The 26707-nt window shown below is 39.9% G+C and overlaps 1 protein-coding gene across 1 annotated transcript; it reads left to right on the top strand.

Annotated features, from left to right (window-relative positions):
* The first annotated feature begins 788 nt into the window (after window positions 1-788).
* On the top strand, window positions 789-12443 carry Galk (N-acetylgalactosamine kinase). Its single transcript, XM_080274614.1, has 8 exons — window positions 789-869; window positions 3337-3481; window positions 4212-4379; window positions 5692-5996; window positions 7712-7888; window positions 8756-8877; window positions 11387-11652; window positions 11995-12443. Exons 1-8 carry the CDS (start codon window positions 809-811, stop codon window positions 12158-12160), a joined length of 1410 nt encoding a protein of 469 aa, XP_080130740.1. The 5' UTR covers window positions 789-808; the 3' UTR covers window positions 12161-12443.
* Window positions 12444-26707: the final 14264 nt, after the last annotated feature.

Below are 26707 nucleotides of genomic sequence, written 5' to 3'. Positions count from 1 at the left end.
AAAGAGACTGGCAGCCTTGTAAAGTCTAGAGCTCTCCCTCTTCTCTTTCCACAAAATCCTCCATCGAAGGTGTTTTCAGCCCAAAATTAAAGCCATCGAAATAACTATTTGCCAGTGCTACTCGCATATTGCCGTATCAGGAGCGCAATGGTCTTGGGGTAGGCAAATTGGTTAGGGCATTTAAGGCAATAATGATCGGTTGCTTTTCCCTGAGTGACACTATGTGTGGAATGAGGTAGATTCTGGCACTGGAGAGGAGGGGAAAGATTCTGTCACTAGGGATGAAGAGAAGGAGGAAGAGATCGGTACTGCGGAGGGAAACTTCGCCTTTTAAATAAAAAATCCATACTTAAGGCGCCTTTATAGAGCACTTTGTGTCGGCTAAACGTTTGACATGATCATAACCATGCGCTTACATTGATGACGGGGATGACTATTTGTAGCACCGTTAAAACGCTGAGCTTAGTTGAGTGTTATCTCACGTTGTTTATAAACTGTCTGAATATGGTCCCTAAATATTTACATGCAGCCAGAGGCTTAATATTTTCCTAATTAGACAAATTCAAAAATAGTTTAAGATATTTACAATGACACATATATTTGTGAGAAACATATAACAGCTTTAATCAAATACGTAAATAGAGCATTGAATGATTTTCAAAAGACGACGCCACAGCCAGAGCCCGAACATCTGTTGGTACACAAGTGATGAAACAGGTGACGTAAACACAACTGTCTCAACTTACCATTTACACACTAGCGACTGCTTCTCTGATGACGTCCTCAAAGCTGACGACTCTTCACTAGCATGCCGGAGGTTCTTACCGGTAACTTTGGGCATTCTGAGACGTCAAATATGAAAGAAGCTGGTAAGCCGTAGTTACACCTTTGCTGTATTTTCAAGGGCATGGACATTAATTTTGTACCTGTTCAAAATCTAATGCTTACTATACAGTGTTCACCTGATGTAGGCGTAATACTGATTATCTTCCCATCCTGAATGCTGAACTTTGACAAGAAACAAACGAATATGGTACTGGTCATGAGGAAGTTCAGTGAAAAGGATTTAGAGTGTACGGTAGTTACAGTATGTCATTCTTTTGATTAAAGGAAACAAGTTGGAAAAGGACGAAAATTTTCACCAAGTTAAAGTGAGTGAACTAAATTAAAAACTGTATATATAGTCTGTCTACCTATTTAATCCTGTAAGGGGTGGCTGTTTGTCTTTGAGTTGTTTTGTGGGGAGGGGTACTAACCCTCCGCCAAGCCACTTACTGAAACGTTGGGAACACGTGTGGGTTGGTTATATGGTTGCCACCCAGCGTTGTAAATGCTTTTCTGGCCTACAGCCAAAACCATTAGGTTTGTCACTCAATGTGAAGCCACTGGAAAAGAAAAGAAAATTAATAAAATGTGACAGCAAACCTGGGAGACATAGGAAAAGAGGAGGGCAGACACAGAAAAAGAATAATAAAGGTGAAGAAAGAAGTACTGGTAGGCAGTACTACATCAAATGAGTTAATGATGGTCACCACCACCTACCACCATGTCACTGTAATGAAGGGAGTTATTTATGAATTTAAGTTGTCACCAAGTAATCCCATCTTAACAGCCCCTGAAACTGAATGGAATCCATCTATCTATCTATCCATCTATCTATCTGTCTATCTGTGTGTGTGTGTTTTTTTTTTTACAATATGTTTTAGTTTTATTTACCTATTTATTTTTTTGGTTGCTATTGAACAATTGCTTGACAAAGGAGTGGTCTCTTGTTGTCTGTGTTTACCAAACCTTTCATGCAGTCCATCTTGTGTGTCTAAAAACTTGTTCATTTGTCCACCAGTTTTTCCAGTTATACAGCAGTTAACATTTTATGAATTTCCTGTTTTGATAATTAGAAATGAGGTGTTGTTAAGGTCATTTCATAAGAACAGTATTTTTTTTGTGCATATTAGATTACTGTGATTAGCATAAGTCTCAGTACACATGTGGTATTATCAAGTGAAGTGTATGGAGAATGGGATAATAACTGAATGGTAGCCAGGGTAATATGGCTGTGGTATGGATGACAGGATACCAGAAGGCAGATGGGGGTGAGTTTTTTACAATATGGCTGTGGTGTGGATGACAGGAGACCAGAAGATAGTCCTGGAAGGCAGTTGAGGGTGAGATTTGTACTGTTACTAATCTGAATAAAATAATTTAGCACATAGTATTCAGAATAGAATATGAAATGACCTTCGTAATGTGAAGGAATTAACAGATTGTTACTGATCCCTTCAGACTAAGACATTTTTAAGTTGATTAATTAAGCAAATGTTATTTGCTGGAATAAAATACAAGAGATGTCTTTGGATTAAAGGAATTACCGGTAAGTAGCTAGCAGTTGAATTGTATACAGTACTGATTTTTGTATACTTGTATAATTTTTTTTTTTTTTTAGTGGAAATGAATGAACTCTGTAAAATGGTATCAGGCAGGTAGTAGGAGATAAACTGTACAAAACTAAAATATTCAGGAAAGAAATCATTGCCCAGTCATACCTCAGTTAGATATCTTTAACCTGTGTTCTGTACTATATAATCCCGAGAAACTTGTTCTTTGTTTCTTATCATCTCAGTGGTAGATAACTGTCACTCACTTCTCTGATAACATTGTTTAAATTACAATATCTCAAGTACTACCCCATCCCAAGTTGCCATTTAAGAAATTTGACGAATATACAAAATACATCTTTCACTAGTGTATGTTTTCCAGCTTTCTGCATTAGCTCTATTCAGTGGGAGTTTTTGTTGGTTGAACAATGAATTAGGGCTGAATTGGTATATGTGGAAGAGACATCATATTTAAGTTAATACAGTATGTACCTGGCATCTTTGGGTTGCTATCAAGGAAAGAGTTGGAGTTCTGGGAGGATAATAGTGTGCTGGTCTTAACTGAGGGGTGTAGAGCATCGAACATCAGACTGTAACACATTTAAGGTACTGGTGCTGTATTGTTCTAAATTTATTTTTTATCAGTTTTAGCAGAAATTCATATGGTACCATACAGCTGTTTTCTGTAGTGTAGAATTTACCTTCATGGTCTCCTATACGAGACCAGTACTGTATTGAAATTTTTCTCTTCATATTCAAAATGTGTCTTTTAGCTGATTAGTAGTTAGGATTATGACTGTGTTCTGTTGTAAAATGCTCGACAGTAAAACTTAAGATTTATTTTATAAGCATGTAAATACTGTATGCTGCCATAACTTACCTAATTACAGAGACAAATAACCACTCATTGACACTTGTACATCTTTTGCTGGCCCACTCCTAATTATTCTGCGCTTGACAGTCTCTGCCAAGATGAGCATTGAAAGTCCTGCAGTGCTGAAGTTGCCAGTAGAGGGTGAGCGGGGCCGGCGTCTGGCAGCACTCAAGGACAAATTCACTGCTGAGTACTCCCACTCTCCCCAGTTTTATGTTCGTGCACCTGGCAGGTAAATTGGCTGATGGAAGAATGTTCTTCCTGGTGAATCAGGATCCTATTTCCTTTTATGATTTTTAAAAAATACTTTGAATATGTGGAATTTTCATTTTATGATATAACATTAGTAGGAATTCCTCCAAGAGTGGATAGCTTAGGGCTTGAATTCAGGTACTGTACGGTGACCCAGTGAGTTTTGATTTCAGTAAGCTAACCATTCACCCACAAGCCATGATTTTTTAGCCAAATGGGCTAGTTTTTGCTTCATATGCCAATGGATTGCAGGGTGTCTAACCACAGCATAATGAGGCAGTCACAGCTATAACATGGCCCTAACCACATTTCCAGTACAAAAAATATCAAGCTCCCGTATACCAGTTTGAAAAATGAGATTAAGATTCTTTAACTGATGAGTGCCAGACTCAAATCCACACACAGTGATCATGGTTTTGGTGCCAGAAATGAACTACTTAACCATAAGGAATACCTGTTGACCGAGTGAACAAATTGTTGCATTGTCTAACTGTGCTTTTAGCAGAAATATTGGGCCTCCTATGAGTGTCAGATTTCTGAAATGACAGTTTGCATTTCATGGGATCTTACTTTTTTTTTTTTTTTTTTTTTTTTTTTTTTTTAAGGGGAATGGGGCACAGGGAGAAATTAAGGATAGTCTGTGTGACTGAACTGGTTAGACCCATTAATCACACTGTAGACCCTAACCTGTAGTTACTTTTTCCAATTAGAGTGAACCTGATCGGTGAGCACATAGACTACTGTGGGTATGCTGTGTTCCCCATTGCAGTGGAGCAGGATATTCTCATGGCTGTTGCAGCCAACACCTCGGGCAAACTGAACCTCTGCAACATGGACCTGTGCTACCCTCCCTTTTCTTGTGATATCAGCAGTTTCCAGTGAGTTGTAACAAAAGGTAGAGTGATATAGAAACTGTATATACTGTACTGGCATTCCTTCCTTAATCTCTTTAATACCGTGATGTAAAAAAAAAAAAATTCCCTACTTCAAAGCAGTTTCATTCAGTTTAGGGAAGACCATTCATTGTGATCGGTATAGTGGAGATTATTTGTAACCCATTGATGATGTGAAGTCTCCTTGATTTGAAAATAGTCTTTTGGTTGCAAGAATACAGTAGACTAGAAAAGATATCTTTTTGACGAACGGGCCAAGACTTTCAGAATATGATGATTCTCTCAACTGAGTAAAAGTGTTTAAAAATACTACCTACCATCTTTTAGGAATTTGCTGTTTGAGATAAGTCTTAAGCTTTTAATTTGTATGGGTGGTTAGAACAATATAGCTAAGATTTTTATTGTGGCTACTGCTATAGGATCTTTAGTCATTTGAGGGAAGCTCCCTAACCTCAACAAGTTGTAACCTGAGATAGTCAAGGACAGAGTACCTCCATCAACAGAATAAGTCCCAAAGGATAATAGCCCCTTGTAGGGGTTAAAGTTGCATTGTAACAGCTGGAAAGTAGTGCCAGATGTTACTGGGTAAATAGCACACACAGGTCAGTCTGCCATATTTTTATGCTGGTAAACTAACCACTCCACTACCCATCATGCCCACTGGCAAAGCATGCTGATCATGTGCAAGCAAAGATAGTTATGGGAGGAGAAATGAAATATGTTGTAGTTTCCTTGTATCGTTGTCTGTTTTATGTACCGTATCTGGTTTCAGCTCTTGCATATAGGAAGATAGTTCACTCTGACTGTGAGCCATCTCCTCTGAGCTGATTCATATTAAAGATATGATCACACTTAAACCAAGTCTTATAACCCAGTCACAGCAAGGGGTTTCTCCAAAGGGAATAAAAAATTTAAGCAGTCCAACTACCTGTACACACTTTTACTTCTTTTTGTCCAACTCTTATGCAGAAATCGACTTGCTCTCCTTGTTTATTACATATGCAGCTGTCAACTCAGGAATTATATTTTTCAGTCTGTCTTTCTCGCTATCAATAATCTCCAGTCTTTTAAATGCAGTATCTAGGTATCTCAAAGTGAATGAAACTTGAATTTGGCTTGGATAGTATTTCAAAATGATTTGAAAAGAACAAATAATGCAGGCTCAGAACCTTGAACTTTTTCTTTTCTACATTGAAAAAGTAGTGTAATGTCACGTGCTGTATTAAATGGATGAGTAAATGGAGATTAAACAATAATTACAGTATTGTGATGTGGAGTACTTTCCCTTGTTGGGCAGGGTAGATCGTAGTAAAGCAGCGTGGCACAACTATGTGCTATGTGGCATATTAGGCATCAGGGAGGAGGGTGGGGTGACTGGTGCTCTCACTGGCCTGGATGTGGCAGTCAGTGGCAACATCCCTCCCTCATCTGGCTTGTCCTCCTCCTCGGCTCTGGTGTGTGCTGCTGCCCTGGCTACTGCATACGCCCACAAGCGTACTTTGGCCAAGGACACACTGGCCGAGCTGTGTGCTCGCTGTGAGAGGCATGTGGGCACACAGGGAGGTGGAATGGATCAAGCCATTGCCTTCCTGGCCAATGTTGGTGAGTGTTTTTTTCACACTGGAATTGGAAAATGTGAGTACGTTTAAGTATTTGGGTAGTGTGATGAGTAAGGATGGAGGTTTGGAGGGTGAAGTGCTTGAAAGGGTACAGCAGGGAAGAAAGGTTGCTGGTTCCTTGAAAGCAGTGATAAGAAACAGGGAAGTGAGCATGGAAGTAAAAAAGTTACTACATGACAGTATTGTGATACCAACTCTAACGTACGGAAGTGAAGCTTGGACATTGTTGGAAGGACACAAGTCAAGAGTGAGAGCAGTGGAAATGAGTTATTTAAGAGGAGCCTGTGGAGTCACGTGGAGAGACAGGCTGACGAATGAGGATATAAAGGAGCGTTGTGGTGTGGATGTGGATGTGATAGGAAGCGTTGTGAGGAACACACTGAGGTGGTTTGGCCATGTGGAGAGGATGGAGGGTGAAAGACTGACGAAGAGAGTGTATGTGAGTGAGGTGGAGGGTGGAAGAGGGAGGGGGAGACCGAGGATGAGATGGAGGGATGGGGTGGAGAGGTATATGAGAGAGGGGGGTGTGAGTTGGGAGCAGGGCAGTGAAATGGCGGGGGACAGGGCGACTTGGAGGGGATTTGTTTGTGGCCACCCCAAACGGGATTGAGGCGTCTGGCAATAGATAGATAGATAGAATTTTATTGTAGATGTCAGTACTGGTACTTCTACTGCTTATATCAAATTGTTTTACTTGAAGACCATTCTGAGAAGGTTAATGAAGTTACAATCTCTCAAAAATGGTATTCTGGTATTGTGCCATTATATTTCTTCTTCTAATACATCAGAACTGTATGTCACTTTCCCCTGCCACAGGCACAGCCAAACTGATAGAATTCACTCCTCTCAAGTCATAGGCCTGTATTGTTATCAGGTAAGGAGGCTTCCTAGTACCTCTTCCTTAGAATTCCAAACTACCCATTAATATTCTCTTTTTTGCCTCTTATGTATTTCTAACGTGAACATAGATTGCATGAATAAAACACAAAAATATAGTAATTGAGCAGAATTTGAAGTATGGTATACCAGTAAGGAAGAGGTGTTAGTGCACTTCCCAGTGGCATGAGAATACCACCTATTGTCTCCTTTCCCTTCTACTTATCCATGTCTTTTTCTTCTTCATACGCCTTGGGCTTCAGTCATCTCTTGCTTTTCCCATAGACGGCCATGCTGGTAGCAACAGAATTCAACACACGTGAACTCATTTTCCTTTCCTTTCTTTTCCCTCATGCCTCTTTCTCCTTGCACATATTTTACCTTACTAACATCTCCTCCCACCCTCAACACAGACACAGCCAGATTGATAAAATTCATCCCTCTTGAGCCTGTGTCTCCTTTTCCGTCTACCCCTTCATGTCACATATTAGACCTCTCGTTATCTTCAATCACTTATCTCACACACTCAGTCAGATTGATAGAATTCATCCCTTTCAACCCCCTTCATGCAGCTTCATCCTCCAACACATGTTACAGTTTTCTCTCTCATCCCCTCACAGTCTTCTTACAGACAATGAAATTGATAGAGTTCATCCCTCTCACGCAGTCTCCTCTCCTCTCTACCCTTCATGCAACTTTCTCCTCTGACATATCATACTTCTTTCCATCTTTCTTTTCTGGTATATGCTTCTGTCTCTCTCTCTCTCTCTCTTTCTCCTCTCATATATTATTCATTCTCATTCCCTCCCAAACTTCCCATAGACACAGCTAAACTGATAGAATTCAACCCCCTGCGAGCCACATCAGTTCCCTTGCCACCTGGAGCGACATTTGTAGTAGCCAACAGTCTGGCACCCATCAACAAGGCAGCCACCTCGCACTTCAATTGCCGTGTGATGGAGTGTCGTCTGGCCACAAAGATTATGGCCAAGAGAGCAGGTAAGTAATTATATGTGCATTATTCTTTTTTTTTTTTTTTTTTTTTTTTTTTTTTTTTTTAAGATTCAATTATACATTCTCATGGTAAACTAATCCCTTCATTTTTTTTTTTTTTTTAATTCTCAGAAGATATTGCCATCAGAATGATTGAGAGTTAACCCTTTGACCCCAAAGACTTCACTTCATAGCCAATCATCTTGCAGCAGAAAAAAATAGATATCAGTTTACTCAAAGAATTAATGTGACTTTCAACAGTATCAGAATTATAGGTCACCCCACAAATAATAAATATATCTTGAAGTTAATCAGGCTCACAGTTATTATACACATGGCAAAATCGTGTACCTAGTTGGACACATGGCTTCCCACAATGCATCTCTCCAAACAAGGAACATTGTATGCTTTTTGCTGAATAATCTCTCATATATTCCACACATTCAACTGATAAGATTCCCAAGTGCATTATCAAATGTTGTTGGTCTTGATTTATGCAGACATCCCACACCTTGCCTGTTTTATAGGCTAACTTACCGTACTTTTCAAGCCACTCAATCCACACTGTGCAAGAGTTTAGTGCATATTGAATTTTTATTTTCTTTCTGATCCTTACATAAAAATAATTGTTGCAAGCCTGTTTCTACCCGGGCTCCTACACTTCTCATGGGGCAACACAGGATTAGATGATGATGATGATGATAACAACTTTCATAATGACACAGCTTATGATATTTGTTGCTTAATTTTTTACCCTTTAATAAGTGTCTTGGAACACTTTTTTTTTTTTTTTAAATTGTTGTAGTTTGGGGAAATGTTTTTTGGGTGCTTACCTAACCAGTTATGATCACAACTTCCAGTTATGTCTCACAGGTCTACCATGGGAGAAGTACCAGCGGTTGGGTGAGCTTCAGGTGGCACTTGGAAAAACACTACCTGAGATGGTGGAGATGGTTGGAGAGGTGCTAGAGAAGCGACTCTATAGCAAACAGGAGGTGGCTACACTGCTTGACACAACCCCAGACCAACTTGATAAGGTGAGGGAGTGAGATACAGTTGGCAGTTCACTTTACCAAGACTTTTACTAATTAACACTTACTGTTTACATTAACCATTTCATTACAGTGTCTATTTGTGAATGGAATAAACTCATTTGTCATAAGTTGAAATAATATATGAAGTTCTGTTTTCTCAACCATGTTCATTGTGAAAGTTTCAAAATTTTGGGGATACCCCAGGATGTCCTTTTTAGTATAGTTGCCTCTGACACTTGAGGAACTGGCAAAAGAATTTAGACCTGGGCTACCTTAAGAGCTTTTTTTATTATGATGATTTAGTTTTGATTGCTGAAAATATGCAGAAGGCCAAGTTCAACAAGTGGAAGGATGGGATGGAAGCAAAGGGAATGTAAGTTAATACTGGTAAAACAGTCATGGTCAGCAGGTGTGAGTACATTAATGGAATGAAATAAGGTGTGAGTCCTAGCACAGTGTAGAAAGGGAGTTGGGAGGAATTTTATTGTGTGAATAACGTGTAATAGATGGATCCAAAAGAGATGCCGTGGTATTAGAGGAAGTTTGCAGGATGTGAGGAATTTTCAGTGCGCAGTATGTATGGGTGTTCATCATGCTGAATATAGAATAAAAAATGTTTGGGGTGACAACTGCTTGGAGTAGATCCATCACCTGGGGGATATGCTGAGTTCTGGAGGAGGAGTAAGGGCTAGTTCCACAGACTGAATGAGAAGTGGATAGAAAAAATTTAAGAAACTGCTGCCTTTCTTGATTATGAAGGGACTTGGCTTTTGTGCTAAGGATAATCTCTACAAGAGACACATGAGAAGTATTAAGCTGTATGGCAGTGAGACTTGGCTGGTCAGAGAAGAGGATAAAGGCAGATTGGAGTGAACAGAAATTTGAATGTTGGGATGGATTGTATTCATTTTACTCCAATTTACCTCAGATTTTCATCCTTTTGCAGCTTATCTCACGTAGCTCAGTGGCAGAAAGGTCAGTTATATAGCTCAGCATCCTTTCCATTGCATGTCCTCATGACAAGCATCATATTCTACTGCTGAAGTGTTCTTACAACTCAGCATTCATGATGGAGAGATGGCAGTTTTAGGCCAAGGTAGTATAAAAAGAGTATACTGTAGTAAGGCATCAGTGAGTGACAGAATAGAGAATAGTGTTTTACAAAGGGATTTGTCGTATGAGATGTAGAGAGGTGATGTACATTGGTAAGTTAAAATGATTTGGACATGTTGAGAGGAAGGGGAAGGATGACTGGTTGAGGTGAGTACAGTAATGAATGTGGAGGGGAAAATGCCTGGAGGCAAACCGCAGGAAACATGGGATGAAGTCCAGTGTAGAGACCTCCAGGTTAGAGGACTGAGTACTACCTGAATATGGCAACACATGGAGAGCTACACTCAAGTGAAAATACCAGCACATGCTGACATGGTCATTGATCTCTAAATGTAACATAACAGTAAAATTATCTGTTGTTTGTTGAAATAAAGTGCTAAGTATTTCACAGCAAACTGGTTAACTCATATGTGAAGTGTGAGGAGCGGTTGTGTAAGTCAAACGGGCTAGCTTTACTTTCACTTTAAAACAATAAAAGTGTTATTTTCTTTGAAAGCCAGTGAATGTTTCTGTATTTGTGTTATTAAGATTAATGCATAAATATGTTTTGCTATGTAACAATATTCTTGTGTGCTATGATATATCAGAGTGGACTGACTCATGTGTGGCATGTGTATTTGTACCATATTTGTAAAGACAGTTATCTAAGATATATGTTCAAAGAGTTAGTCATGTGAGGTGGAGCCAGGATTTTATGGACTTGAATGATGTGTGAGTGAGGGTCTGGCCCATGGCATGTTCTTGGTGATACTCCCACTTTAATACTTCCTCAATGTTTTTTAGGTTTTGTGGGTGATTAGCCTAAGGTGCTCCAATCAGATTGAGCCTATGCAGGTTTACATCGAAGGGGTGGTTGAGGTTTATTGCTCACATAATGCCGCTCGGTGATGAGTGAGGCTGGTCACTCATCGTAAATGTCAGGACCAACTTGCCAAGCCCTGGGCTCCAACGTTCCTCATGGGGCACCACAGGATTAGATGATGAATGAATGAATGAACCTCACCTCATGTTTAGGTTGGAAGTAAGATGAGAATGATGATAATGACATATAACTGCAGTTCATTAGTTTTGGTCTCAGAGAATTTTATACCATTAATCATTTGAATGCCAATTCATTTTCTTTGCTGAAAAACACCAGCATACATTTTTTTCAAGTAGAACTTTGCATTATTTACCTTATACTCAAAGAGATGGTTAGGGATTTTATAGTCACACAGCGCCACTAGAATCACAGGCTGATCATCTTCCCCATAATACTGTGGACTGCATTAATAGCCTCAGATCCCCAGAAGGGAATATGGAATGAACTGTTGCTATTTTATCATACATTGCCACTTACCAAGATATTTGTTGCTAGAGTGTGCTGAGTGAAAACACACGAGACATCCAAGAGTTCAACCTGTACGACCGAGCCCTACACGTGTACTCTGAAGCCAACCGTGTGTGGGAGTTCCATGATGTGTGCAAGAAGGATGGACCGGGGGCACTGGAGAGACTGGGCTCCCTCATGTTAGCATCCCACCGCTCCACACAGCACCTCTACCAGTGCTCTCACCCCAAGCTGGATACCCTGGTGGAGCTCTCGCAAGGCATTGCTCTTGGGGCTCGACTCACTGGAGCAGGGTGAGAAATTCCTTGTTGATTTGACATACTCTTGTTCAGTGCTTTTGTGACTAGAGGATAATGCACCTAAGGATGAATGGCAGTTTAGCTGGGGTGAATGGAATGTTCAGGGTGACAAGTTAACAGGATCTGAAGTTTGAAAGAGTTTGCACTGGCATCTGTAAGTAGAGAATAAGTAGCAGATGTGGGGAGAATGTATGATGACGATGACTTTGTAAATAGAGAATATGTAGCAAATGTAGGGAGAATGTATTATGGTAACGATTTTGTAAGCAGAGAATATGTAGCAATTGTGGGGAAAGTGTATGATGATTTTTGCTTATACCCTTGATTATTTTTCAGGTGGGGAGGGTGTATGGTGGCACTAGTGGAGGAAGAAAAAGTGGAAGAGTACAAAAAGAAGCTGGAGCAAGATTTCTACAGCCAAGAGCCAGCAGCGAAGGGCCGGGACATAAAAACAGTCCTCTTCAGCACACAGCCCGGACCTGCAGCCTGTGTTTACATTTAATCCCTTCAGTCCAGTGGCCTACTCTAATATATTAATCTTGCTACCGACAGATTATTTTACTCAATTAGAGATTTCTTATCGTGAAGGAGGTAACGAAGGCTATACTGACCCACTCAGTTTGAAAAGTCCATCTTAAACTGAGTATCATTTGTAATTGCTGGAATTAGGTAAAGAATGTGTCATCATTTTGAAAGGGCTAACTTACTGAACCCAGGGATATGTTTTTAAAATCCTGTTGCCATCTACTGATGATTTAATTCAACTTTGGATAGACTTTTCAAACTGGAGGGGGTAAGATAAAGCCTTAGTAAATTCCTTCAGTACAAGAGGCCTTACCTAAGTTGAATAAAATCTGGTAGCAGCATAAGTTAACTAAAAAGGACATTACTGGTACCTGGATTCCCAGGTTAAATAACACTTCTGAGGTGCCTATCTAGTGGTTTAGAGATTTAATCCCTTGAATCCAGTGGCATTTGTTGTATTTTCTTGTATTTCACTTTCATCAAACAGTTATCTTCAGTTTAGGAAAAGTCTTGCATGTGGAAGGGGTTAGTTCCACACCCATGAATAAATTCTATTTATCTGAAGATACCAAGAAGAAAATAGAACATACCTCATCAGACTGGAAGTGAGGTGCACCATTTGGATTGATGGTTGTGTGCTGTAATTAGATTTGAATTTTCAAGATGCATCTGGAGGTTTTTCAGCCATGTAATGCCAACAGGGGTGTATAATGTATTGTTTACTTAACCTTAAATGTGGTGCTGGACAGAGACACCTTCACATGGTGGCACTGACAAGGCCAAGTAGCTCAACTGCCAGGTTAAACATCCCTCAACTCATTCCTTATCAACCAACAGAAGGATGGTGGTCTGCATGAGAAGAGGAAGTTCAGCTTGCAGTCCATTCATTTCATGGTTAGATGAGGCTGAGGCTGCAATTACTACCATTCATACAATTAAATGTTTTGGCCTGTGGTAACCTAGCCTTAGGCCTTTCACCTCACAAGGGGTAATATGGGACTAGAATATTACCTGTTACTGTTTATATTTCCGACATTTTAGCACTTAATTTTAGCCAGTCTTAATAAGTGGGAGGATATTTAGCAGGCAGTACAGGGTATTAAGGTCAGTGATGTGTGCCAGTGCAGTCAAAACAATACTGAAGTAAGAACATTGGAAGTGATGCACGTGTGTCTGGTTCATATTTCTGCATTGAGTGATAGCACAGTCACATTTCAGCATTTTTCACCTCTGTTTATTTATCACATTTATACATCCATTGAAAAATTCATAAAGTATCAAATTTCATATACAGTGAAACCTCTTTAAGGTGAACCCCAGTGATGGACTTCTGTTAACACGAACAGTTGAGACAGCTGTTTCCAAAGTATGTAAACATAGCCCAAAGCAAGACACTAGGCATGTACCCCAAAACCTTATAATTCTTGTTTAGTTGCTCTTTCTTTTGTTGCTGAATGAATAAAACACTATGTAAATATTTTAAAGTGAAAAATGAATTTTTTGCAGGTAAACTGCTAAATTGTGGTACCATACAATAAATCTGCAGTATGAAAGATGGGCACCCTGCCTCCACTCTGCAGTTAGTTTGCCTTATTGGGGTTGTACTGTATTTGGTCTCATGCACCTAAAATTTTCGAAGTGTCCCTGTAACCTTTTTTAGGGACCTACACAACGTTTTGCCAGTGATTATTGTTCTAGTTTTTCCACATATGGTTGTATGTCGTGAGTGGGCACAGAACTGAGGACACTTAATGGTTTGTTTTAAAGGAACGGGTTGAATTTAGTGCGCCCTGAGAGTTATTGCATATCTGCATCAATACCAAAGTTCAGGCAGTGTTTTGTTTAAGCTGTGTAAAGCAAACAGCTATGATCAGAGTTATGTTTGCCAAGTTTATAGTGTGTAAATGGGAGTAATCTACTTATATGATATCTTGGGGAATTCAAGTTATGCACAGTCAAGCTCAAGTCGGTTCACCTCTCCTGGCTCTGTTTCATTTGGAATCATAGACACTTGAATGTGTGTGGTGGACGGAGGTGTATATTATCATTCATCAGCAGGTGATGATATTCATCATTGTCCATTACGTCTCATTCAAGCACAGTATCAGTAAATTGAGTGATGAGAAAAAGGCTGTGGAAGCAAACGTACGTTAGTATTTGGCTGTAAAGTATAATGAGTGTATAGTAAATCACCTGACTTGAGGGTTGTAAGTATTGTTACATTAGTGCTGTTGAGTGGTATAAACTACTGAATAATACTGTTAACATGTAATCTGCAGCATTCAGAAAATCTGTCGTGCCTTAGGTGCATAAAAACACCATCTCTCTCTCTCTCTCTCTCTCTCTCTCTCTCTCTCTCTCTCTCTCTCTCTCCCTCCAAACTGGCTCATACACAAAAGGATAAAATACAAGTGTGCAATATTAATTTTTAGGTAGATGTGTCCCATAGCTTAGACGCTACACTGTCCTGAAGTTGTATATTTTTCATCAAGTCAAAATATATATCCTTTATTTAATCAGAGACTGGTTTAATAGATATGAGATGAAGAGGGCATTCTGAGATATGGGTATGAGTATTTCCAGGTCAGTATTTGTTCTAGTTTAACCATAACACACCAAACAACCTGAGGATTCAATTTTCTGGCTGACACACACATGATGAACCAGTATATATTATTTCTCTTCAGAACAGCTCTTGATATACCAGTATGTCACAATTCTTAAGTTGTTGTTAATGACACCTGTTGGAGATTCAAACCAATATTTTGTGTTTTTTCGTTCCAATTCCCAAGATTATAATATACAGTATATATAAATTTTTTTATGCTGCTAGGGACATAAGCTAGTCAATTTGTCCTTCAGTTGTGGACCAGAGTAACCTAGTCCCAGGCCCCTACAACTCCTACAACACATGAGAGGTAATATAGTATATATAAGATTGAATGAATCTGTTATTATCTCCTGTCCAGTAAATTGCATCTATACATAATTTTTGTTTAGTAAAAGCAGCACAGTATACAGAATCTCTGCATTTGCTATGTGTCATTTATTATCTTCTGTTCATTTAGTTACATTTGTGCAATAATTTGTTTTCAGTAAAACCAGCACTGTTTTCAGGATCCCTAATTTAGCTGGGAAGATTTATCTATTGTACAGGACAGTAAAACTAACAATCCACAAGAAAGATTCCGGTCTTTCAAGTCACATTGATTCTAAATTAGCCTACATGATTGACCAGTGTTCATATTTTTTTTTTACCTGTGTCCATACTGTTTATTAGGAAGTTAACTGGAACCAAGGAACTACAGAAATAATTTGAACAAGTGTATGAATATATGCACGATGAGTAGTACAGATTTAGTAGCACTGTACCACTGCTGTGCTTTGGCATATTAGTATAAATACAGTATACTGTAAGCAAACAGTGCTTAGAGTTTCTGTATGTTGGCTGTGAGGTATGAGGGATGGTGCTTAAGAGTACATTATATGCTGGATTTTGTAATTGGATAAAATGAAAAGCAGGAGTTCAATCAGTATAAAGTTGTTCAGTGAACTATATTTCACAGCCAGCCTTATTGAAGTTCAGGAATATAAAACAGCAGAGGAAGGTTCTGCTGTTGATGTAAATGCTGCAAGGGGTGTAGGTTGGTCTCCTTTGACATAAATTATGTGGGCCATGCTACCCTAGCCTTGGGTGTTTTTATGCCTGAAAAGAGTAATACAGGGTATGAGCTTGGCTGGTACAATTGGCTTCAGGCATTTTGAGACACGTTTACAGTACCAAGGCCTTGGCAGCATCTGACAGTTTGACAGCTGTGAATAAAAGAGTGACTCATTGTTGGTTCATGTGTTAGTAAAAATTAGGGTTCATTATTCATCATCATGGAAACCCCATGACCTCCAGTTATGCATAATATATGCCGGATGCCACCATGGCCTTGGTAAATGTGTGCCGAAATCCTTGGAGCCAATTGTACCATTTTATCATCTCAGTCTATAACACTTCATAGACTAGGTGTTAATCTTTGCCATTTTTGCTGCCATGGATGCACTTGGATATCATATTCAAGCTAAATCCAGATCATTAGATTAAGTTGAGGGAATTTTTTGTATTAATCCAAAGAGTAATCAATATGATTTATAACACTGGACTACTAGTATTCCTCTCAGCTGTGCAAAAACATCCTATGATAGCATGACTAAAATAATACAAAGTGAGAGTTCACTGGAATTCCAGTATGGTAGTACCTAAACTTTTTTGTCTTAGATATTGGACTTGCCAGAGAGGATAATAAGAAATGCATTGGGAGGTAACCATGATGGGATCATGATTAAGAGATGAAACCTATCAGTTTGATGATGTCATATTATACCATACTGTATAATGTTCTTGTTACTTTTAGATAATTCTGTTCAGCTTAGGAAAGATCTCTTGTACAGAAGGAATTAAAGAAGGCCTTATTCTAATATTCCAGTTTGAATAGTCACTCTTCAACTGAATAAAATTGTCGAGATAATAAGACTAAAATACAAATTGTCATCATAGTGAAGGCTTTAACTCTTTCAATCTGATGACATTGATAGTTTATTGTTGCTGCTGCCAGATGATATTATTCAGCTGAGAAGAGCCTCCTGCTAGTGAAGAGCCATAGAAGTGTTTATCTATCCATCCATCCATCATCCAATCCTACATTGCCCCATGAGGAGCATAGGAGCCAGGGGCTAGGCAGTTGGTCCCGACATTTAAGATGAGAGTGAAGTGTTTATCTAACCTCTCCATATCAAAGTAGTCACTCCAAAATTGAATATAATCATCTGGAGATAGCAAAAATAAAAGAAAGACATCAAAAGGTGAAGGAGTGAAGTGTTCCTGGAACTTGGGTGCAATAATTAGCATTGTGTGCCATGGAAATATACATGCACTAAAATTGTATGTGATGTTCATATTGTGATTTGTGTACATTATTGTTGTTGTGTGTGTATATGTTGGTCCATTTCTTTTCCTGTGTGTGCTTTTAATTTATTATTTTTTTATTTATGTTTCTAAACCTCTGATAACCTTGTCTGTTGTGGATAATAACATTCTCAAGCCCCTAGGACTTACTCTCAGCTGAAATAAAATCACCTGGTGTTGCCTAGATTAGAATAACAAAATACTCCTAGCTATGATAATGTTCAAAAAATATTTCCACTTCTGTGTACAATGTGCAGTAAGTGTGCTTCTTTTTTTTTTTTCTTTCCATCATTCTTCTTTGAGGTGCTTTTGTGTTTGCCATAATTAAGTAAGAGTACAGAAAATGGTGCTCCTGTACTGAAAGTGCAATGAGGGCATTATGTTTGGGCATAAGTGTAGTCAAAGGTATGTTTTAGTGAAGTGGCTGGGAGGAGGAGAGATACACCAAGGATGAGGAGGAGGAAGAGAGATATACCAAGAATGAAGTAAGAGGGTTAAAAACTGTGTTGGTAGGTGGATTTAATGTGGATTGAAGGACTGAAGTTGAGTAAAAATGAAAGTGGAAGAGGGTAGTGGAAGGTAATTTGGGCTGAAAAAGAGTGCAGATGATCCAAGGTAAGGGGAAAAAAACATAAGCTGAAAAGCAAACTAAGGTAAAAGGAGTGCAATTTAGTCAGGCTGATTTCTAAGTGTAGTCTGATTAGCCAAACCCTGAACCCCTGCACTTCTATTGATGTTTACAGCATCAGAAGGTAAAGTAAGGTGGAGTGAAGGACTGTAGTTGAGCCAGGAAATAAGTTTGCATGTAGGTCTTCTTCTCTTAGTCAGTACGGACATACTCTAATGAAGATTCATGTAGGAGATAGTTGGATTTTCAGAGGTATTACTTTCATATGTGTGTCTCACCTTCATTTTGCCTGTAAAGTGTGCTATACTAAACTAAGAGTCAAATATCAATTCAAGAGGTTGCTAGATCAGTAAGCATTATATGATAAGAAGAATGTGCACACTGTAATACTTGTACAACTTTATTTTTTGTTTTTTTGTTTCTTCAGTATTCATTACAGAAGAAGGTGTTTATCTAAAATGTACCTGCTCCCATCTGGCTACCAATGTTTGAATGCTAGTCATTTTATGTTTTAAGATGTTTTGCTCTTCTGTAGTGCACATCAAGCTGCTTTACCTGTACATACAAAGTGAGTCATAGGTCAGGTCCAGTAAGGTTGGCAAAATTATTTCTTTTATTGTCCCCATTGGCATGAAGAAAAAATGTTCACAATTTATAGAACGACAAGCTCATGTTCATTTCATTTAATTTTATCTTGCATGTATCAGCCTTTGTCACTTAATAGTGGCTTTCCATGCTGGTTGATCTCTAGCAGCCTCTTCATTGTTTGACCTGAGTTGTCAGACATTTGACCCATTTTAAAAACATGCAGAGGTACCAATTCCATTAATTTTGGATTTGTTATATCTTCAAGGATAAGCTATTTGCAGCAGTTATCTTAAATTTGCATGTAAATATTAGATAAAAATGCCTAATGGACTTGACTGATAACTTACTCTGTTTTTTGTACTGTAGTTTGTGTATAAATAGAAATGCTGTTATGTAATTTGTTTTGAAAGTTTAACATTCCAGGCAATACTGGTGTATGAAAGGATTAATGTTTAGGAAGGGTCTTAACTCCTTCATTCCAATGATGCATGATATGTTCTTTCTACCACTATGTGCTTTTATTAATCATCTGTAAAATCTCACATGTAGAAGGGGTTAATGAAGGCTGTATCGAATCCCCCAGGACAAAAGTCTTCCTTGAACTAAATAACATTGTGTAGTGTTGACATGAAAAGAATAATAAAATGCCATCTGAATTGAAAGGACCAAGATTTAAGTATAGTATGTGCATAAAGGAGTACTAAGGTGGATTGATGGATTATGAATGGAAAAAGAAAGGATGGGAGGGAAGTCTTTAGGGTATTTAGCCCATGACATCAGATAAATATTTGTTTAATACAGTACTGTATTAATTTCTTTTAATATAACTTTTGCCAGGAAAAATAATAGTACTCTTATTTCATATGGTGTCATTGGTGCAGTTGAAGTATTACACAGGAGGAGTATAATGGTATTCAAACTGAACAATATACAGTCTGTGAGATCCTAAGATGCAGTGAATAGTAATGCCAACTAGAAAATGCCACAAATCAGCAATAAGCATCCTTTTGAAAGCAGATTGATTAATGTGTGGAAAAAACTCTAGGTAATTTTCCAGTAGCAGTCATCCATGGTCTCATATTGTTTTCCATCGTGTGCACTGGTAGTTTTTTAACTGACTTCACATGCAGGTATTAAACATGTATGGGGTATTGCTGCTTACCCAAACCAGGGATCCCCATTATTTTGCAGAAGAGATTCACAGTGACAAGGAATTGCTAGGATTTTTAAGAGAGCACTAAACTAAAAACCAGTGAGAAAACCTTTAATCAGAGCAACATTTTACTGGGTCATTCTGATTGACTAGGAATTAAATTGGGAAAATTTTTGCTGTTTGTGTACTGCAGTTTTAATTCTGATTTTGATGTTTTAATTAAGGTCCTGTTTGTATCACAACTGCCCTTGATTCTTTATTTTGCTATGCTTGGAATTGTAACATTTATACATATTGTGTGTTTAAGATGGTGCAGTTCTGTTAACACTTACCTGTTCTTTGGACGCCCCAGGGTGTCAGAGCTTTAAATGCGCAACCACTCTATGGATGCCCTTGAGTGCAGTTCATGTAAGCTATACTCACAGAAAAATCCAGTACACTACCTCCTGTACTATGGAAGATACCCTGAATCTGAAAATCTCTTGAGAATCAGCATAAAAGCTCTGACAGCTAGAAATAAAACAGGATTGGGAATTGAGTTGGAGAGGGGATGGAACGGGAAAGTGTTAATGCTGTATGGTACTTACTGCTTCTGTGGTGCCTTTAACCTCTTCGGTTGGATGATGTATTTTTCATTTTACCCAGGCTATCACTAGGAATTTGACTGAACTAAGGAAGGATTTCTAATAGTGAAGGAGGGTAATTAAGGCCATATCTAATCCCTGCAGTTCAAAGAAGCATTGTCATCAGAATAAAATCATCCAGGTATAGGAAGAATAAAATACCTGTTTAAAGTGTATCATTGGATTGAAGGGGTTTGTATTTGTACTGTGGAATGAAACTGCATACTGTATTTGTAACCGAAGTTCCTATGTTAACTTCTTTGTTGAAATTACTGTATTGGTATCCTTCAATTTAAATTTTCACTGTTGTATTAAGTACTAACTCTGTATATTAGTGGAGATTCTCTACTAGAAATATGTTTGGATTACTGTACAGTGTATTTATGTTCAGATGTGCTGTAATACTATACAGCAGTTGTAAACACAAGTTGTGTTCATGCAGTACACATTTTTGTACATTTAACTTTGTATTATATTGCCTTAAATATGCACTGGTAGGTGGTTGCAACTCTCATTCACTCAGTTGATGTAGTGCTGCCTACTTCCTAAGGTGGCCTTTCATTGAGAGACAAACCTAATGGTTTCTTGTAACCCAGGAAACCATTTATTACATTGGGTGGTAACCATATAGCCAGATAATGGAGTGCTGTGAAGCCCACTATGGTGCCCCTGTTAACTGCGTAGAGACAAATGCAGTGTCCACCCAGGAGCCAAACGTCCACAATCTTCCCCACACCACACTGTGGTGAGGCACTGTCCACTGTGAGGGAATATGTGTTTACTGCACAAGATGGTTCTGGAGGGTCAGTTGCTTACATGTAGTCAGTGGGTCTTCTGAGCCAGATAGACCAGGGCTACTGTACTGCCGCTACGTTATTTTTGTATCTGATATATCACTACACTCTTGTAGGTTTTAATACACCACTTCATCAAATAAAGGCGTGGATGACTGATGGATAGTATGATTCATCTGTGTTGTAAGTGAAGTGTGTTGCAACATAAGGGATGGCGCTGCAGCTGAGGATGGGGCAGCAAGGTGAGGTTTTATCTGAAACTGAGTTTTTGTGGGATGCATTTCTGGTGTGGGTTCTTATATGGTAGTGATTGGTTAAAGATTCTGCATGGCTTTTATAGACATGTTTCTAACTGGGTACCCGGTGAGCAGTGATATGGTAGGAGGAAATCTGCATTGGAAAATATACATAGTTTTCGAACTCAGACTTGCTACCTCCAGCCCTAGTCTTGTCCTCTCCTTAATATTATACCTCTGTGCAGTACATCACTCCCACCTTTGTCAGTTAGAATTCATATTGACACCTTTCTACCCCACCACACCTCTCACTGCAAAATCAGGGAGAGGGGTGGCTTAGTGGAAGAGTGTGTGACTCAAGATCGCGAAGTCGAGAGTTTGTGTCACGCCCAGGTAGCTGCCTTTGCTGGGAGAGGTAGCACTCTCCTGTAACCCTAGCAGGACTATACTGTATAATCTATATAGGTCTAGCTCGGGGGAATAATCCCTAATCACTGCAAAATCTTGTTACATTTATCCCACGCCAAATTTTGATGGCTGGCGGTGTGAAAAACATTTACAGATATTCTGTGCTTTTTATTAATAATTTAGTGATATTCTAGAGGTTATAGGAAATTTCCTGTGATTTCTGGAGTTTAACAACACTCTGGTACTTTTTTATTAACAACTCTTCTGCTCAGTGTGTGCCCTGCTGATCAAGGAGGAGGGTGTAGTGAACATGCTCATGCTTTCTACCTAATGAATCTGTTTATTTGTCCGTAGAGACCACCAGCACTGTAGCTATCTCTTGAGTGAACAGTACCATGAGCTGGGTGTATGATTTTGTGCTAGAGGATTGGCTGCCAGAGTAAAGTAGGTCAGGTGCGCTGCCAGAGGTGAAAGATTAGTGGGAATATCTCCTCCTTCTTGTGAACCTGTTACCCTCCCTCCCCCCCAGTAACGTCACCAGACAGCCTTTAGCAAGTGCAGTTATCGCAGTATAATATTGTAGCCCATATTTTCATGAGCTCACAAGGTTCTCAAGCATCTCTTCATTAATGAGGTATTTTGCATTCGTATACCAACCACAGTGCTGAGAAATTTAAAGACTCTCACATGCTCCATTTCCTGACCATCCAGCCTAACTTTGCACTCGATGGTTTCATTTCTCTCAAAGCTCATATCTTTACTCGTAGCTACATTCACATCAGATTTTGTCTGCTGAGTGTGTGGAAAAGTTTTGTTATTTGAGGAACATGTAATGTGTTGGATATGTGGCTCTGTGGTTTTGTTAAAGGGTGTTTGGAGGAAGTTCAGAGATCTGATGTCTCTCCTGACATGAGAGGGTTCCACCTACACGCGAAGTGACATTTGTGACGTGCTAGGAGTGTAATGCTGTATGGTAGTGAGACGTGGGCAGTAAAGGAAGAGGATATTCGTAGGCTAGAAATGGACAGAAAAGACAAAGATTAGATGGATGTGTAGTGCATCCTTGAATGCGAGGCCTGCAGGGCTAAGATTGCGACTGAAAAACTGAGGGGAAGGATAGGACAGGAGTGTGTTGGTGTTGTGATGAGGAAGGGTAAACTGAGATAGTTTAGGCATGTTGAGAGGATGGGGATGTGAAAAGTGAGAGGTGTGAACGTCTGGGGTAAGGTTGCAAGAGACAGATCAAGAAAGTCCAGGGACGAGGTCATAGAGTGTGATCTCAGGGATAAGGGGCTTAACCCCTAAAAGACAGGTGTCCGCATATGCTGTCCAAGGGTACTAGGGCCAAAAGGACGGGTGTCCGCGTATGTGGTCATGCCCCCCACCCCCTCAAACCCACCCCACCCCCTACCACTAAACCCACACACCACCAGCCACCCACCTCCACCCTCACGCCCCACCCCGATGCCCCTCCCGACCCCTCACCTCCACCCCCAAATCCCCACTGACCCCCAACTCCCCCCACCGTCTCCCCAAACCCCACTGCCGCCCCCTACCACCCCTAACTCCCATCCTCCCACTGTCCCCTACCACCCTTAACTCCCACGCTCCCACCACCCCAACCCTCCCCACCCCCACCCCCACTCTCCATGTCCCCCACAACCCCCTCATCCCCCCACTCCACTCACTCCCCCACCATTCCCCCCACCATCCACACCATTCCTCCCACCATTCACATCCTATATCCTCCACCCCCTACCGCCCACCTCCTACCCCCACCACCCCACTCCCCTACCCTCCCACACTCCCCTACCCCTCACCCCCCACCCCTCCCAACCCCCACTGCCACCCCCACCCTTTTTCCCCCACTGCCACCCCCATCCCCCACTTCTTACCCCCACCCATCACCTCAACCCCCACCCTATTCCCGCACACCCACCCCCACCTCCCCCAAGCACCCAGCCTCCCCTCCCCACACCACTCCACAAGCCCCCCACCCCCCCACACACCCCACCACCACCACCCGTCACAAACCCCCCACCAGCCCGTCCTGAGCGTATGTCAAAATATCCGATGCCCGTCTCTTAGGGGTTAACAGGGAGGCTGGCAGAGATCAAGCTTCGTGGAGAGCTGCTATAAAGTGAGCAAGGCCGATGCATGCAAGCAAGTTGGAGCCTTTATAAGAGATCTGTCTGATGACATACAAATTGTCATGGAGGCGATTCGTTTGTGCCCACTTCTTTCAGGATTAAGGCTTTTGGCTATACATAGAAAGAGGTACATTCTGTAGGTGGGGAGATAAACGAAATTTTGGTGTGTTTTATGAATACTAGGCAACACTGAAACAAGTGCTATGCTATATGTGGGTGTCTTTTGGGTATCACGGTCGTTTCAGTCCTAAGTAAAGGTGAGATCAACATCAGAGTGAGAATAATAGAGAACATTAGTTATCCTCTAGTAATGCCACACTGTTTTTACCAGAAGAGCTTGAGGAGTAAAATTCACTTGATACCTATGCCATTTTTCTCTCGTTTGGTGATTCGAAAAAGTAAACTAGTTCTTAAAACTATGCTGTATTGGTTACTTGTACTGACCTTTCAAGCTTTCAGCAGTGTTATGGTATTAATTTATCATACTGAAGGATTTGAAGTATGCAGTGTGACGGGTGTTTGTGGTACCGTTCAGTAGCTTGTAACACATCCATCTAGTGGCTGTATGATACGTTTTGAAGTTTCTCTGCTGACTAGTGAACGCCAGACCATTGGAAAGGGGGAGTATGTAAACCTTTCCAGACATCACAGCCTAAAATTACGGTAAATATTATTGCTTTTAATCACCATAATCGTTTTATCTTAACTTGTCCCAGATTTTTCTTCCAACTTCTTGTACTTCAGCGGCCGAAAAAGTCAATACTGTGGCTCTGCATCCTTTCCACAGCACTTCTTCGTGATTTATATAATATTCTAGCGTTAATCTCCTGTTACAACTCAGTATTCAAGATGGAGGGATGGCGATTTCAGGCCAAGTTGGAATAAAACGGGGATTGGGTGTTGTACAAATAATAATTCCCAAAGTTGAGTTAATGGCTGTATTAGAGACAATTTCTTAGATAATTAAGCCTAGAAATATAGTTAATACTTTTATTCATTACTAGTGTATGCTGTTATTACGAGAACTTACATCATTTTGCATTAGACTGTAGCCAACGGGTGTATTAGAGGTTCATAAGTTCGATACACGGCAGTCAGAACACTCCACCTACATCACACACACACACACACACACACACACACACACACACACACACACACACACACACTAAATTAACGAGAATATGGGTCCTAATTTCCTTGGTTCGTATCCCCGTTACTTTAAGATGCTTACTACAACGTGTGTGTGTGTGTGTGTGTTTAGTAACGAAAAACGGATGTAGTTTGAAAGCCGTTGTTTGTCAGCCCCATTCTCCCTATCCCACCCCCAGGTTGTACGTAGTAAATGAGACCCCGATCTATTGCAGGTTTAACACTGGGACAAATATCTCCTTTCATTTCCTCTAAAATGCCTCTTCACCAAATAGACCCACTTACCTATTTACCCATGAGGGGTATGCCTCTCTCACAACATTTCCTATTTCGGTTTTCTAGTTAAGATCCATGAAGAAAGATCAGATGGAAGAACGTGTCTGAAAGAAGGAGTGAAACACCCGTAGACTTTATAGTTTTTTTTTTTTTCTCTCCCAGTTATACCTATCGAATCCCAGCATATACACCAAAATTGATGTATACCATTTATAGATAAAACCCACATCTATTACCAGTTTTATTCTGGGCAAATGTTTCGATTGGTTTTCTCTAAAATGTCAGATTTAAAAAAAGTGACCCATTTTTACCCATTTTCCTGTGAAGGTATCGTGATGAGACCTAGCTCACGGGCTAGAGCAGTAAAAATAGGTTATGGTTGCTGATGCACAGTTTTGCTCGAAAATGCACCGTTTTCGAGATATTGGCATTTTTGTGTTTTCAATGCAGTTTACTGTAGATACAGGAGGCGCCATCTACCAGGCTTAAAATCTGTGGCCCAGGAGGCATTAAAAACACAAAATGCCAATATCTCGAAAACGGTGCATTTTAGAGCAAAACTGAGCGACGACGACGGCCGTTTTATCGATTGTGCCTATTTTTTACTGCTCTAGCCCGTGAGCTAGGTCTCATCACGATACCTTCACAGGGAAATGGGTAATAATAGGTCACATTTTTAAATCTGGCATTTTAGAGATATCCGGAAGAGATATTTGGCCCAAAGTGAAACTGGTAATAGATCTGGGTTTTATCTAAAAGTGGTATCCATGATTTTTCCTGTGAATGCATGGGTTCGATAGGTATAATGGGAGGGAAAAAAAAAAAAAAAAACTGAGAAAGTCTACGGGTGTTTCACTCCTCCTTTGAGATGTCTGACCTCGTTTCTTCATGGATTTTAACTGGAAAACCGAAATAGGAAATCTTGTGAAAGACGCATACCCATTGTAGGTAAAGCAGTTGTTTGTCAGTCCTATTCTACCTATCCTACCACCAGCGTGTATGTAGTAAAAGATTCGATCTAGTGGAGGTTCCACTCTAGTACAAATATCTCCCTACCATTCCTCTTAAATGCCTCTTCACCAAAGAGACCTATTTACCTACTTACCTACAAGGGGAATGCCTGCTTCACAAGATTTCCTACTCCAAAAGACTCGATCTATTGGAAGTTCCACCATAGGACAAATATCCCCTTTCCTTTCCTCTAAAATGCCTCCTCACCAAATAGACCTGTTTACCTATTTACCTACAAGGGAACAGCTTGTTTTACAAGATTTCCTATTGCGGTTTTCAAGTTAAAATCCATGAAGAAACGAGGTCAGATGGATGGAAATGTCTGAAAAGAGGAGTTGAACACACGTAGACTTTATTTTCAGTTTTTTTTTTTTCTCCCTATTATACCTATCGATCCACACCATTTGCAGGAAAAATCGTGGATACCATTTTTAGATAAAAGACAGATCTATTACCAGTGTCACTTTGGGCCTAATATCTCGCCTGGTTTTCTCTAAATTGCCAGATTTAAAAATGTGACCTATTTTTACCCATTTCCCTGTAAAGTTATC

Source organism: Coenobita brevimanus, chromosome 58 (assembly GCF_032717465.1).
Source record: "Coenobita brevimanus isolate Jiangsu-jjx chromosome 58, ASM3271746v2, whole genome shotgun sequence".
Lineage (NCBI taxonomy): Eukaryota > Metazoa > Arthropoda > Malacostraca > Decapoda > Coenobitidae > Coenobita > Coenobita brevimanus.
This window is presented reverse-complemented; position numbering and strand designations above follow the sequence as displayed.